Source organism: Anarhichas minor, unplaced genomic scaffold, assembly GCF_050575085.1.
Source record: "Anarhichas minor isolate MPS153535 unplaced genomic scaffold, ASM5057508v1 ptg000028l, whole genome shotgun sequence".
In the NCBI taxonomy this organism is placed as follows: domain Eukaryota; kingdom Metazoa; phylum Chordata; class Actinopteri; order Perciformes; family Anarhichadidae; genus Anarhichas; species Anarhichas minor.
The window spans coordinates 5,544,478-5,557,321 of NW_027466474.1; the positions used below are offsets into that span (position 1 = coordinate 5,544,478).

General features: G+C 42.0%; 1 protein-coding gene across 4 annotated transcripts in view; it reads right to left on the bottom strand.

The window, feature by feature from the left end:
- Nucleotides 1-6,403, bottom strand: part of atp11c (ATPase phospholipid transporting 11C (ATP11C blood group)) — a 40,010-nt gene extending 33,607 nt beyond the window's left edge. For 3 of the 4 annotated variants that reach the window (XM_076102823.1, XM_076102822.1, XM_076102820.1), the window contains exon 1: nt 5,869-6,402. In XM_076102823.1, coding sequence (XP_075958938.1) covers nt 5,869-5,895 — 27 coding nt within the window. In that variant the 5' untranslated portion in view covers nt 5,896-6,402. Of the gene's footprint in view, nt 1-5,868 lie in introns of all 4 variants that reach the window. The other variant, XM_076102821.1, reaches the window with a different exon arrangement.
- Nucleotides 6,404-12,844: the final 6,441 nt, after the last annotated feature.

Consider the following 12,844-nt stretch of genomic DNA (forward strand, 5'->3'; position numbering starts at 1 on the left):
GAGATATCATGACACACGATTGCGTTGTCTGAATTGATGAGCATGTACTGAAGTCAGTATGTGTGTTTCTCACAACAACTGAATTGAAAAGAATTGTGCTTACGGGAAAGCCGAGTGTAGTTAAATCAAAACTATTGTCTCAATCTGATTACTATGTATTTGTGTGCATCAACAGTCAGTATATAGCTAGGAATATTCATTCTTTTCTATAACCTTAGTTGAAACTTACGCATATTTTGCACTCAAGTTCTAAATAAAATGAGAATATACTTTTCATTTGTCTAATTCACACAGGTGTATAAAGAATAGGCTTTAGCATGTGGTTATTTAATATAGACTATTCATTTATTGAATTACCAGAAAATGTGCTGCATCATATGTCGTGAACACAAACTACACAAATCCCTGGTGGGAAACCTGTGGACCATCTACCTCATCTTGTTTGCCACAAGAGACGATGATAAAGAAATGTTGTGGAACACAAAGAAACGGCCTTAGAGGGAAATGTTTCAGCAAGTCACACATTGCTGACAAGAGGTCTGTGGTGGTGTATTTGAGGCACACTGTTCCTCAAAATAGAAGTGTACACAGACTAAATAGAAGGCTAGAGCGCAGCCAAAACTTCACAAAACAAGTTCTCAGGAGGCAAGTTATTTTCTCAATGGTTTATAGTCTGAAAGCTTTCATTTACTGAGGCTTTGGTTTTGCTTTAGAGATTATATGTTACTCCAGCTTGAACTTTGTCCCCACAGCTACCATCCTGTAGACAAGTTAGCTCAGTAAGTCCTGGAGAGAATGACTAAACTGAAAAGGACTCTTATGGAAGAAAAAGCTCCTTGCTTTGTGCTTTAAGAGCGGGCAAACTGAGCACATTTTGAGCAGCAGCCTAGTCGCACTTTAATCCATAATTAAAGAGAATTTAAAGTAGTGTAGCCATAAATGGAGTACGGTTTTTCCAGCCAAGTGCACATACGCTCTGTGCGTGTGTGTGCGACAAATCACCAGATTCAGCTTCTTACAATGAAGATGCTGGATCCAGCTGCTTTTGTCTATGTAGTGTACATAACTAAACTGCAAAATACAATGGCTTCAATCCCCCCCCACCATGTCTGGCAGAGAGCCATGCAACACCAACAGAAAGGCATTTACAGTGCGTCCTAATGATGCTGACAAGATTTTATAACAATCTCTATCTCAGCTGCAGCCCTACTGATGACATTATCTTTAATAATGTACCGAGCTCCACCGGCTGTAATTGCTATTCAATTAATTATCCTGAGACACTGCATTGGAGGGCAATGGGTCTGATGACAGAAATCAATGTGGCTCTTTCCTGCTTCTCCTCAGATGGTTGATTTGGGGTTGGCTTTTCTCACCAGACGTCTTCTCCCACTGAACTGCCACCACGTTAAAAACACTCATGTTCCTCCCTGTGACTGAGCTGTACCGCCTGCATAGCTGCGAGTTTGTCGTGGAAATAACCGTTGCAGGCTGTTGCCTAGCCTGGGTGTTCATGTGAGAGTGTGTGTGTGTGTGTGTGTGTGTGTGGGTGGGAGGGGGAAAGTCACGCAGCACTCGTTAAATCCTCACATGGACTTTGCAGTTTCTTTTCCGTCATGTGACAACAACAAAAAAATGAACTGGTATGACAAACCATCACAGATGCTGGCGTCTCACCTCCTCCCTCCGTGCTCAGACACAGAGAGTGAGACATAGACACAAAAAAAACACACACACACACATCTCAGCATTCTCTTCACATCTCACTGCGAATGCTCTCTGGGTAATGCTAGAGCTGGAGCATGGCACAGAAAAATCTCTGGATGAGCCTTTATACATATATGGATGACGAGCATGCGTTTGGAGGGCTGCTAGCCTCGCGAGGATACGTGGGTCAGGAAAAAGGAGGAGTGATGTGAGCAGAATTCAAAATATATGAAGCAACCTGAATTATTTAGAGGTACAAACTGAGAATTCAACCTAGCTTTTAAAAGGAAGTGGAAAATTGCCACAAAAAGCCATCCATGGTCCCCTTGTATCTAAATTGACCCGTCCACTCCAATGTGAACCGCTACAGGAAGCTGAAAAGAGTGTCCATTAGGTGGAGGAGGAGATGGAGCGGTGCAAAGAGGCGGCAAGTACACCCCCTTGGTTTCCAGTGTTTCGGGTTTGAGTCACGAAGGGCGTTCTTTACTCCCCCCCACTATATTTCATCAGCACGCTGTCCCACCACCAGCCGTTTATTCCTTCACACTGCCACCCTCCCCACACTAAATATATTTATCATCCTGCTGTGTGTTGCAGATGAGCTCCTTTGGCTGGGCTTCCATTACTGGGCAGCGTGCAGGAGAGCAGATGGAGAGAGGAAGGAAGAGAAAGAAATCGGAGTAAGCAATTCTGTTCGCAAGCCAATTCACGGTGCAAGACTAATGGCGGCAAAACGGAGCACAGCTCTAATCAATACGCATCTCTCCTAATCAAACAGACCTGATAAATCAAATGGTCCTACGATGCCTTGTATGGTCTGTTGCCTTCAGAGGAGACTCTTAACCTAACTGCTCTCTAATGCTCCAATATGTTTACAACAGGTGCTACTAGCTAGAGTATATAAAAGCAAGACTGTCCTGCAATATTAAAAAAAAACACACAATTTGGAGCATTCTGAAGCGGGGTAAGTCATCCAGCAGAACCAAAATACAGTCATGAAAACAGCATCGGGTACAAAGTGCTTAGAATGCTGGAGATTAGACTAATTTGCCCAACACTTGCAGGTCACATGGAACTACTGTATCGTTCAGCAGCAGGTACAAAAACATCCTCTTTTATTGCTTCCCCTGGGAAGAGTGGTGACAGTGAAAATAAATTCAACCTTGTGTGTTTACGTTGGCACAAAATCACCTTAATGTGCAGTTGTGTTAGTGTGTGCACACAGGTTTGTGTGCAAGTCTCAGAACTGCCATTGCTCTTAGGTGGCCTGAGAAACCGGTTTGCAGAGCCCTGGGGCTCCCAAACGCATTTGACAGGCAACACTTCAAAACATACTCAACAACATCTCCTGCCAGGTAAGGGCCTGTTTACTGGGGCATGGGTCACAATCAAGTAGAGACAGATCTGAGACTGGCAGGCTCCAGTGCAACAGTCTGCAGCAGGATGGACAGGCTGAGGAGAGCTGGAGAGGAGGGCAGAAGGGTGAGGGGGAAGCCCTGCCGAGAAGGAGCAGGACCCCTGAGCAGAGGCACTAAATAGTTGAGACTTCACTACACAGCCTTAAACACACAAGCGCATTGCACCCTAAAACTAGAACAACTCTCAAAACAGGGGAAAATATGTATTAAATGTCAAGACATCACTGGGGTGCTTGTGAATCTAAATCTAAACCAAAAGGAAAAACTGGAGGCTAGAATATCTTCACCCTCGTGAAAACTGAGATAAAATACATAATATCCAAGCGTTCTACGGCTCGTAAATAACCCCAAGAGGCTGCCGTTGAAATGCCTTCCTACATCATGTGTGGTAAAAAACACGTCTTATACTTCACACAAGAAACCTTGAAACAGTCCAGCTAACTTAAGTTTGTTTTTGTTAACATACCCATCATATTTTGGGTTTTATTATTATCTTCAATTAATTGTTTTGTAAATAAAGTGTTTTAAAATAGTTAAAAGATATTGCGTTGACTATCACATAAGATAAAAAAAAGCAGCAAATCCTCACAATCAAGAAGCTAGAAAAAGAGAACATTTAGTAGATTTGCCTTAAAAATAAATCAATGATTATCTGATTATCAAAATGCTTGTTTAGCTAAGTGATTACAGAACTAATTGTTTCAGCACTAAATTCTATAATTGTATTAACTCAAAGTAATTCCATTTGTTTCACCGGGACCGTTTCCTGTCTTTGAGCGCAGGGTAAGAGTACCTGTCGAGCTTCAGTGTACTTCATTACTGGGCAGCGGAATACTTGCTACAGTACTACAACGGTCAACTTCCCAAGTGTGATTTCAACCAAGCTAGAGAGTAGGAGGAGGCCTTCTGAGGTGCTGCCTGGTTGATGGTGTTTTCATGTGACGGTGCTGTTCTCCTTGCATTCAAGGCAGGGGCTCCCTCAATGAATACTATCACCGCCAGGCTCCACCTCTCACAGATCACACTGCTGCCTTCAAGGGCTTGAACGAACATCAAAGGCAACTGTGTGATTTCACATTCCTGTCAGAGCATTACAACCTCTGGAGCCCCCCCCCCACAGCCATCTTTACTGATTTTCCAAAAGACACACTCAGGGTTTAGCGGCCCAGCGCATCATGGTGGAAGAGTCAAGTGAGACACATGAAGCCTCCTCGGTGCCTTTTGGTATGAGCAGTCACACTCTTCCCTCTATCTGCTCTCCCGCTTCATGATGCACATGTACCCCCCTTGGGCTTCAGTGTGTATCAGGAGGCAGACAGCCAGAGCCTCAGATAACGGCGCTGTGCGCATCAATGGCAGTGTGGCTGACTGCCCCGCACAAAATATTATTTACAGCTCACACTGGAGAGAAATTACAGCAGCAATCCTCTCCAGAAGGAGGGGAAAAATCAGCTGACCTGGCAACACTTAGAGTGAGGCCAGGAGGAGGGTCGGGCACTATAATTATTATATTGCTTCCCCTTATTCACTGTCGCTATCTATACTGCTCACATAGCCCGTGGGGGATTCAAACCACCGGCAACAACAGGTTACTGGTGCATAGGAGGATGATAAAGAGGCAGTAAAGGCGGTTTAGCATTTATAAACCTGGCCTTGCGGATAGTTACTAGCCCACTCACGGCTGATGAATGTATGGGAAAAGGGCAGTGAAACCGATGGGTGAACTTTAAAAGGGTAAGCATTAAATTGACCAATCGTGAAATATGATGTCAAAGCAGTTCACGCTGGCAAAATGCCAAATTCAACAAATCCGGTGGATGGATGCAAAGCAACGTCAGAGCAAAGAGGGGCTGTAGTGCAATTAGAAACTATTGATTTGCGTTCTTATATTGTCTGAGCGATGGTCTAAAATCCAAAGATATTCCATGTAGAAAAAAAACATAACACTGAAAAGTAGCAGATCCACACATTTATAAAAGCTAAATCCAGTGACAGTTTGGCTGATTTAATGGAGAGAATAAATAAATTGATTATCAAATGTGACTCTAATTGATTTAACCGGCTTACGTTAACAGTTTCAACTGTAATGCCGAGCATAAAGGCTACACAGAGTATCTTTAGATGCAGGCCATAGTGTCTTTAAATAGAGTGCATATTTTTAGCATTTTGTGACCCCAGAGAGAAGCAGCCCAGGTCTCTGGAGACAGGTAGATGAGATAGCCTGCTCTCTCACCAGAGCTGTAGTTCCTTGGTTGTGTTACACGCATTGTTACAGGTGAGGCTCACTGAACATGTGATGCTACGGTTCTGGAGAAGGTTGAGAGTTTACATGCCAGACAAAAAATGACTCTTAGTTTAGCTGACATCAACTGGCATCCGTCGTGACCTCCTGGCTGGCAGAAGAACTTACCTAGCAGTTAGCTAACAGAGCAATGAAGTGAGACTACCGCTGGTTTCGTGTTGCCAGGCAGTGTGAAGTAACAGCTTGCTGTAAGTTTCTCACGGATTTCCGGCCAAAATGTCGAGGGACGAAAAAAAGGAAAATACTGGGAATGCCAGTTAACATTCTTTCAGGACATACACAGTCACTGCAGTTAAAAACGCTAGCAGGAGCAGCAGGATGGCATAAGCTAACAATTAGTGTGTGTGTGTGTGTGTGTGTGTGTGTGTGTGTGTGTGTGTGTGTGTGTGCGTGCGTGTGAGTGTGTGCGCGTGCGTGTGTGTTGATGCCAGGCACACATACCAAACGGTTCAGTCTTCTCCGTAGCATCTTCTTGTGATTATCTTCTTTGATTTCGCAACACTGGTGGACCCTCCCGATTCAACAGACGCCTCCAAGGCTCTGCTTCAGCTTCTCCCGGAGAATAACTTTACATGTATGTTAGTTAAACCTGCTAGCCCCTTTAGCTATCTACTCTCTACTCTACCGTTAGTTCTAGCTATATGGAATGTCGCAGCGACGCTACATCGTTTCCATTTTGTTTGATTTCGGTATCCTCTCACCATTCGCATTCTCTCACCCCTGAATATTTTCCGCGTTGCGGTGAAAGCCTACTAGTCGCGCTTCCCCTCGCTCGAGGCTGGAACGGTCCCTGACATTTCTCTCGTTGCCCTGTTGCTGAGACTCGTGCGAATCATTTGTGCCTCAGCCGTTGACTCGCAAACTGCCGGAGACACTCTAAAATAAACCCCTAACTTCTCTTTTCCAAATCCCCCTTCACAGGTCGCCTCACCTCTCCCTGTCAAACAATTCTCACTCCAGCAGTAACCCACAAACGTCCCCACGTTCACAAGCTCCACCCGGCGAAGGTGCGGCGACTTTTCGCTCACAAGTGTATTATGGGTAATGTGGTCTGATTTTGAACTACAACCTCTCCTATTCCTGCATGTTCTTCAGGAGAGAACTGGCGGTTTGTGATTGCACTTCAGGGGTCGTTGAGCAATGAATAAAAGGCTCTTGTACATTTCTGACGATGCAAAAGAGGATTTCAATATAGAGTTACATCCCTCATAAAATAATGATGGATAAAAAGCTTTAGGTGAATAGTGTAGAAATATCTCAGCACAACCTTAAGATGCAGCGAAAGCAAGCAACAGGTAATCTTTTATAAATAGCATATGTACAAAAAACATATTGCAAACAATGCAATTGGTATACAAACATGTTTTATTACACTGCAGCCTGTAGAAATATTACTAGGCTCTGATTATTCCCCAATACTAATACTGTCTTCCCTTAAAGTTATCAGGTTTATTTAGATATTTACAGAACTTTTTGAAAAGCCTCCAACACATATGTTAAGTTAGTGTCCGCATGTGATTTGCAGGTCTTTAATGAGTTGCTCTAAGAATTGATTATTATTATATTATTATTTATTTGAGTATGAGATGTGTTTTGTGCCTTCAGGTTTAACAGCTGCAACATTGACATCTTTATAGAGAAGTTTAAGAATCAAACTTACAAAGAAAAGACAAATAAAACATGAACAGTAAACAATTTGTAAAAGATGAATACATCGATGTACGTTTACGTAGGCTAAATAAGTTTTGTGATTTAAAAGACCGTCTTGATTTATGAGCTCTAACATCAAATGTCCTTCAGCTCTTGTTTTGTTGGCATTTGATCAGCCAACACATAGCTGCAGAGGGGCCTTTAAACCCCATGTTTACCTTAAAAAGTAAATGTTAACATGGTATAAATTCTGCAATGTGAGCTTTCTGTTTTGGAAATATTCTCTCTTCTGCATTTTGGAGTGCAAGTTGGAGGAAAGGCTGTAAGGCAGATGATAAAAAATGTTGTAAGTCTTATGAAATTAAATGATGCAAGTTTGCTAATCTCTTTGACTTAAAGATCTTACTTCTTGCTCCTAGCTTTAAAGAGTATACCATGTGATGTTTGGGAGACTGAAAAGTTTCAATTCTGCTTGAAAACCACTGACAACTGGTGTCATCAGATAAAATGTGCAGATGTAGTGAAAATGTCTGCTGTTGTGACACAAGTTGAAGCAAATAAAAGCATAATTCACTGAAATTCTGAGGAACAGGAAAGAACACCGAGCCATCTGAGGTTAACAATGTCTTGGTTCTCTAAAGGCCATACTGAGAGCGGCAAAGAATAAAAATGCATGCAACGATGTACAGTAAATGCTTCACGGGGATAATTGGTCATATTGTTCATGTTTAGGGAAGTCATGCTCTTAACAACTACTGTACATGAGAGTTATGATTTGTGTTATTTTGAGTCATAAATTATATAATCACTGAAACCTTGCATAAAAGGATTGTATCTTAACTTTTAGCCTTAAATGCTATACATTTAATGTGAAATTAAAATGACGCTCAAACAACATGGAGGTCACAAACAGAAATGTGACTCTGAGGCTGATTTGTATTTGTATGTGCATGAGTGACCCTGGCAGCTATTTGCATGTGGCAACCGGTTTGCATTTTGCGTCAGTGACGCCCTTCCTGTTGGTGAAATGTGGTCACTTTTGCAAACTGTCACAAGTGGGGTAAGAGAAGAAGTATATTTATGCTGCAACATAGATATTTATACATAACTTTCTGACATTGTTCTTGCTATGAAGGAAGCCAGCTAAGTCAGCCACGGTCACCATGATGTTGTGTGTCTATTAGTGTCTGTGTGTGAATTAGTGTTCTAAACCACATTGGCTGATCATATCTATGTGGTTTGTGTTTTATGTTCAGCGGAAACTATTACTGGTCAACCCTGAGGAGAAAAGCACAAGAGCACATCTTTTTTTGAGTTACAAAATTAAACCAATTGACCTTAAACATATTATAAGCAGTCAAAGTCAAATCAAGACTCAACGAAATGACTTGAGCCGTTAAAGGTCATTTATTAATTAAGCTTTTTTGCTTTGCAAGGTTTTACATAAGCAGTGTGGTCAACACAGCTCACATAGTGTTCAGTTCCATGGCTGACTTGTTGCTAAAGAATTGTTTGGACTTTTATAAACATGGAGCTATTAAAATCCTTTCAAAGTTAGGAGCTCTCAAAGTCAAAATATTTGAGGGACCACCCCGTTTGCACAATGTGGTTTCAGTATGTGCCATGACACGCACCTCTCAGTAAAATCACATCAGGAAGTAACCCACTCGATGAACACTACTGTATATTTCCCATCTTTGGTGCAGAGAAAACACATGTATGCGTCATCAAGCCAGGGCCAACTGACATCTTTTACAACTCTGGCTAAGTACCTGTAAATGTTTACATCTTGACTGAAACCTCAAATTAATTGTATTATTTTTTAGAGGTGACAGTACTGTCAACACATACTGGACATGTTGTACTATGATACTGTAGCTACCTTACTTGTAATGAAAATCAATCACTATGAAGATGTGTGTGCTGTATATCATTAAGGTATTGCTGTTAAAATACAAAAGGTCATTCTATTTTTGTAGTTATATTATTTTACATTATTATGTTATATTAAAAGTGGAAAACAAAAGGATTGCATTTAGATGAACTATCTGTCACATCAGCCATGAACAGATACATGATAAATTGGATACTATCGCCACCATGTGGCCAAACGAAGAAATGCTTCATTTTATTTTACTGTTTGTTGAATTTTGAGAAGAACAGTCTCTTCTCCCTGATCCTTTACAGAAAGTCAACCACTTAGTGAGCTGCAGTGTAGCTAAGAGCACTGAATTCCTTGCAGGGTAATGCCATTTGTATGTGTAATCTACATCATTAAGGTATATACGCCATATAAACTGTGGGCTCATTACCATGTCCACACCTCTCGGAGTGACTGACATCAACACGACTTCAACTTACCTTTAATGTAATAGAATTCAAGACAAAACTAGAGATCATCTCGTAGCGGGATCACACCAGCTGCGATGCATATTTGGGCCAGAGGAGTAAAGTGGTGGGATGATTTCGTAAACTTGAATCTTCAAGGAACTATTGGGATGTCACTGACAAACTGAAGATCTGACTCTGTCCAAATGCTCATAAAAGCCCTCCAATTTCCTCAGCCAGAGGGACCGGCTTTTTATACATGTCAAGCTATAATTGTTAAAGTGACATCGATGAATTTAAGGTAAATCTTGAGCTGTTCTTCATGTGGATAAATGACAAGTCAGCACATTTGAATGGTTGAAAAAAAAAATAATAGAAATATGATTTATGATTCAGGCACGGGCAAATATTATCAGACAGCAGTGATATTTTTATTCTGCTTACTGCATCCATATCCAAGGTGCATACGTTGACCTTTCAACTGGTTGCTTTAATTCAATGAATGTCCACATGGTGGCAGCACAGCAACATCAATGAGATGTAAGCAACTTGTTGCACTGAGAGAGAGAGAAGCGCGGAGCAGGGCTGCAGAGGTGATTACAGTTTCAACTAGAACTGTTGTAAAGTTCATTGCAATCAAAAATCTTGGATTTTTGTGTAGTGTTTTTTAAGGACTAAACTATTATAATATGCGTGCTGCTCAAGACTGAAATTGAAGTATGTTGCACATATGCACATACGGTACATGTGCAACATCTTTCAAAGGTTGCATTTGGTAAGATTTCAGAATTCAAATCCTTAAGTGACTGCAGAATACAAGAGCATCGCAAGACATCACATGAGTCACAACAAATTTACTGTATGTCTTAATGTATTTCAATACAGTAAGCTGTGTGCAGATAATAATAAAAAAGAATTACTAAGGCAATCGCATGGAAATCTAAATTTCGTTTCAAAGTGAAAGTAAGGCTCAAGGAGTGATGAGAATCATAAAATATTTGTTTGAGAGTATTTTTTGTACTGACAAATATGAAACAAACTAAATATTTAAGACACACTTTGCATTTATTTGAGCACAACACATGGTTATTTTTAAATTATTCTAAGAGTTTGTTTACATTTCTAATTTAAATAATTTATTTTTCAGTGAATGAATTGTAACCGTTGTATTTGGTACCCAGAGAGTGCTGCTGGTTCTGTGTTCTGGTCCTTGATGTACAGTATTTGGTGAATTTAGTGGACATTCCTTTACTGGTTCTTCCCCTGTGAGTCGCATTCGTAGTTCTGAATTTAAACTGACAGCCCCTGTGGAGGAGTTGGGAGACTTCCCCAGCCATCTGTCTTAGAGCAGCCCCCCTCCGACACCCCCTTCCCTCCCTCCACGCATCCTTCATTCCCACACTGGGCCTTTGTCAGCAGTTCCTGTCCCTGGACTAGGCGTGGCGTGCGCAGAGGCTGGGGCGACCGTGGGTGCTTTCAGAGGCACCTGCAGATGGGACAAAGGGCCAAGGGTGCTGGGGCTGAAGACAGATTGATGCTTTGTGCACTGGGGCTGGAGAGAGCGAGCAAGGGAGAGAGAGCAATGGAGAGAGAGAGGGTGGTGGGGGATAGTTAGCTGAGAAGTTTTCAGGGAGAGGATTTTTGGGGGAACACGGGGTTGGGGGGTGAAGGGGGAGGTCTGTCACTCCAGTCTGTGTGAGTCCAAGCTTTGGAGGACCCAGAGAGATTGACAGCTTTTGTGGACTGCATCTCGGCACAATGGTCGTGCTTTAATGGGCGGTAAAGCTAGAGTAGAGCTTTGGGGAAGGTTTGGTGGGGAGGTGGTGCTTGGTAGTGGTTGCGATGATGGCGGTGCGGGGAGGCTGAGGGATGGGGGGGGGCAAAGGCTTTACTGCTTTGCTTGGTGGGGACCAATTCATGGGTATTCAGTCCAAGGCTCGTTATTCACTGAATGCATCCAGTGGAGGAATGCAGCAGCATCAATTAGAATGTGTTAGCAGATAGCAACGCAGGGAAGAAAAACCTTTTTCTCCCTTTTGCTCAGAGGACAACACAGTCCCACTATAGGAGGTGTCAGAGCCACAAAGCCTTTTTTGTGGGTCTCTCTCCATTACATTACCAGTGCAATATGTAAGGTGGGGACTCTTTTGATTTAAATTAAGTGGAAAAAACACTAAATCCTATTTTCATTCAGCAGGGATAATGGTGTTATACTCTATAAAGGTCTTTAACTACTTATGTGTGGCTTAAAATCTTCCCCAGCTCTCTTTTCACTGCACCTCAGTGTCTTACTCTCATTGGGGGCATTATATTTATTCAATGGTGGAGGGTCAAAGACAGACGGTTAAACAGAGTTGCTTGTAGCCTTAACTGCCGCATCACTTCTAATTGTGTATCAGTGGGTCAGTGGTTTGTTGTGTTGTCCCCCTGTAAGAAAGGAAGAGCGGATATGAATTTAAACAGTATCTTGTAAGGCATTGTTTGGAGAGGGCTCAGGCCACCACTTCAGACTCAGAGGGCCTTTTACTAAAAGACTCGTATTTCCATCACTTTCAAGAAAGTGATATAAAAGAGGAGGAAGGAGTCGAAAACACTTTGATGGTGATCACATGTCGGGGTTGACACACCATTCTGTGTTTTGAATGTAGAGAGGCCAGCCGCACATGCCCTCCGAACTAATTAGGCTGCACTTAATTGAATGCTTTTGAAGGTTGCACACAGCAAACACATTCTGTCTTTGAAAACAATGAAAATAGCATTAATTCCAATCAGCCATGTCCCATGGTTCATTTCACTAAAACCTTCCTACTAAATTTCCAATTCATGCTATTGGTGAGAAATTTTCAAAACAGGGGGGAAAAAAAAGTTATTCTGCACCGACCAACTTGAACAGGCTGATTTTCGAGTTTTCCATCCATGCACTCAGCATCCATTTTGTCTCCAATTTCCTTGCTTTTAACACAAGATGATACAGATGGCATGTGCGCTGAAATAGAATTGGGAATTTTTGTTCTCCTTAGGTTTAATGAGAACTAACTGGCAGGAACCTCTTGCAGAAAGGTGTAGATTTCAATATGAGCAATTATGCTTCATTTGAAGCCAAATGAGCCAAATTTGCATCCTCTGAAAAGGGAACCAGTGTTAAACTGTATGAAAAGTGCAGTAAATTGGGGCAAACATCGCAACGTGCAGAAATGCATCTCCGCTGTAATTGTGTAATTGTAGAAGAGCTCTAAATGCACAGCCCAATTAAACTTGCTTCTTCTGCAAGGCAAAGAATTGGCAGGTTATTATGCAGCAAAGTATCAGCACATTTAAATAGCTGCCTCCCTCATGGGTGGGGATGGAGGGTGGGATCATTTGCAGCAAAATGGAATATCTGATCAAACATGGACAGATGTCTTCATACATGTGGAGCGGCTGTGAATTGGATTGGAAG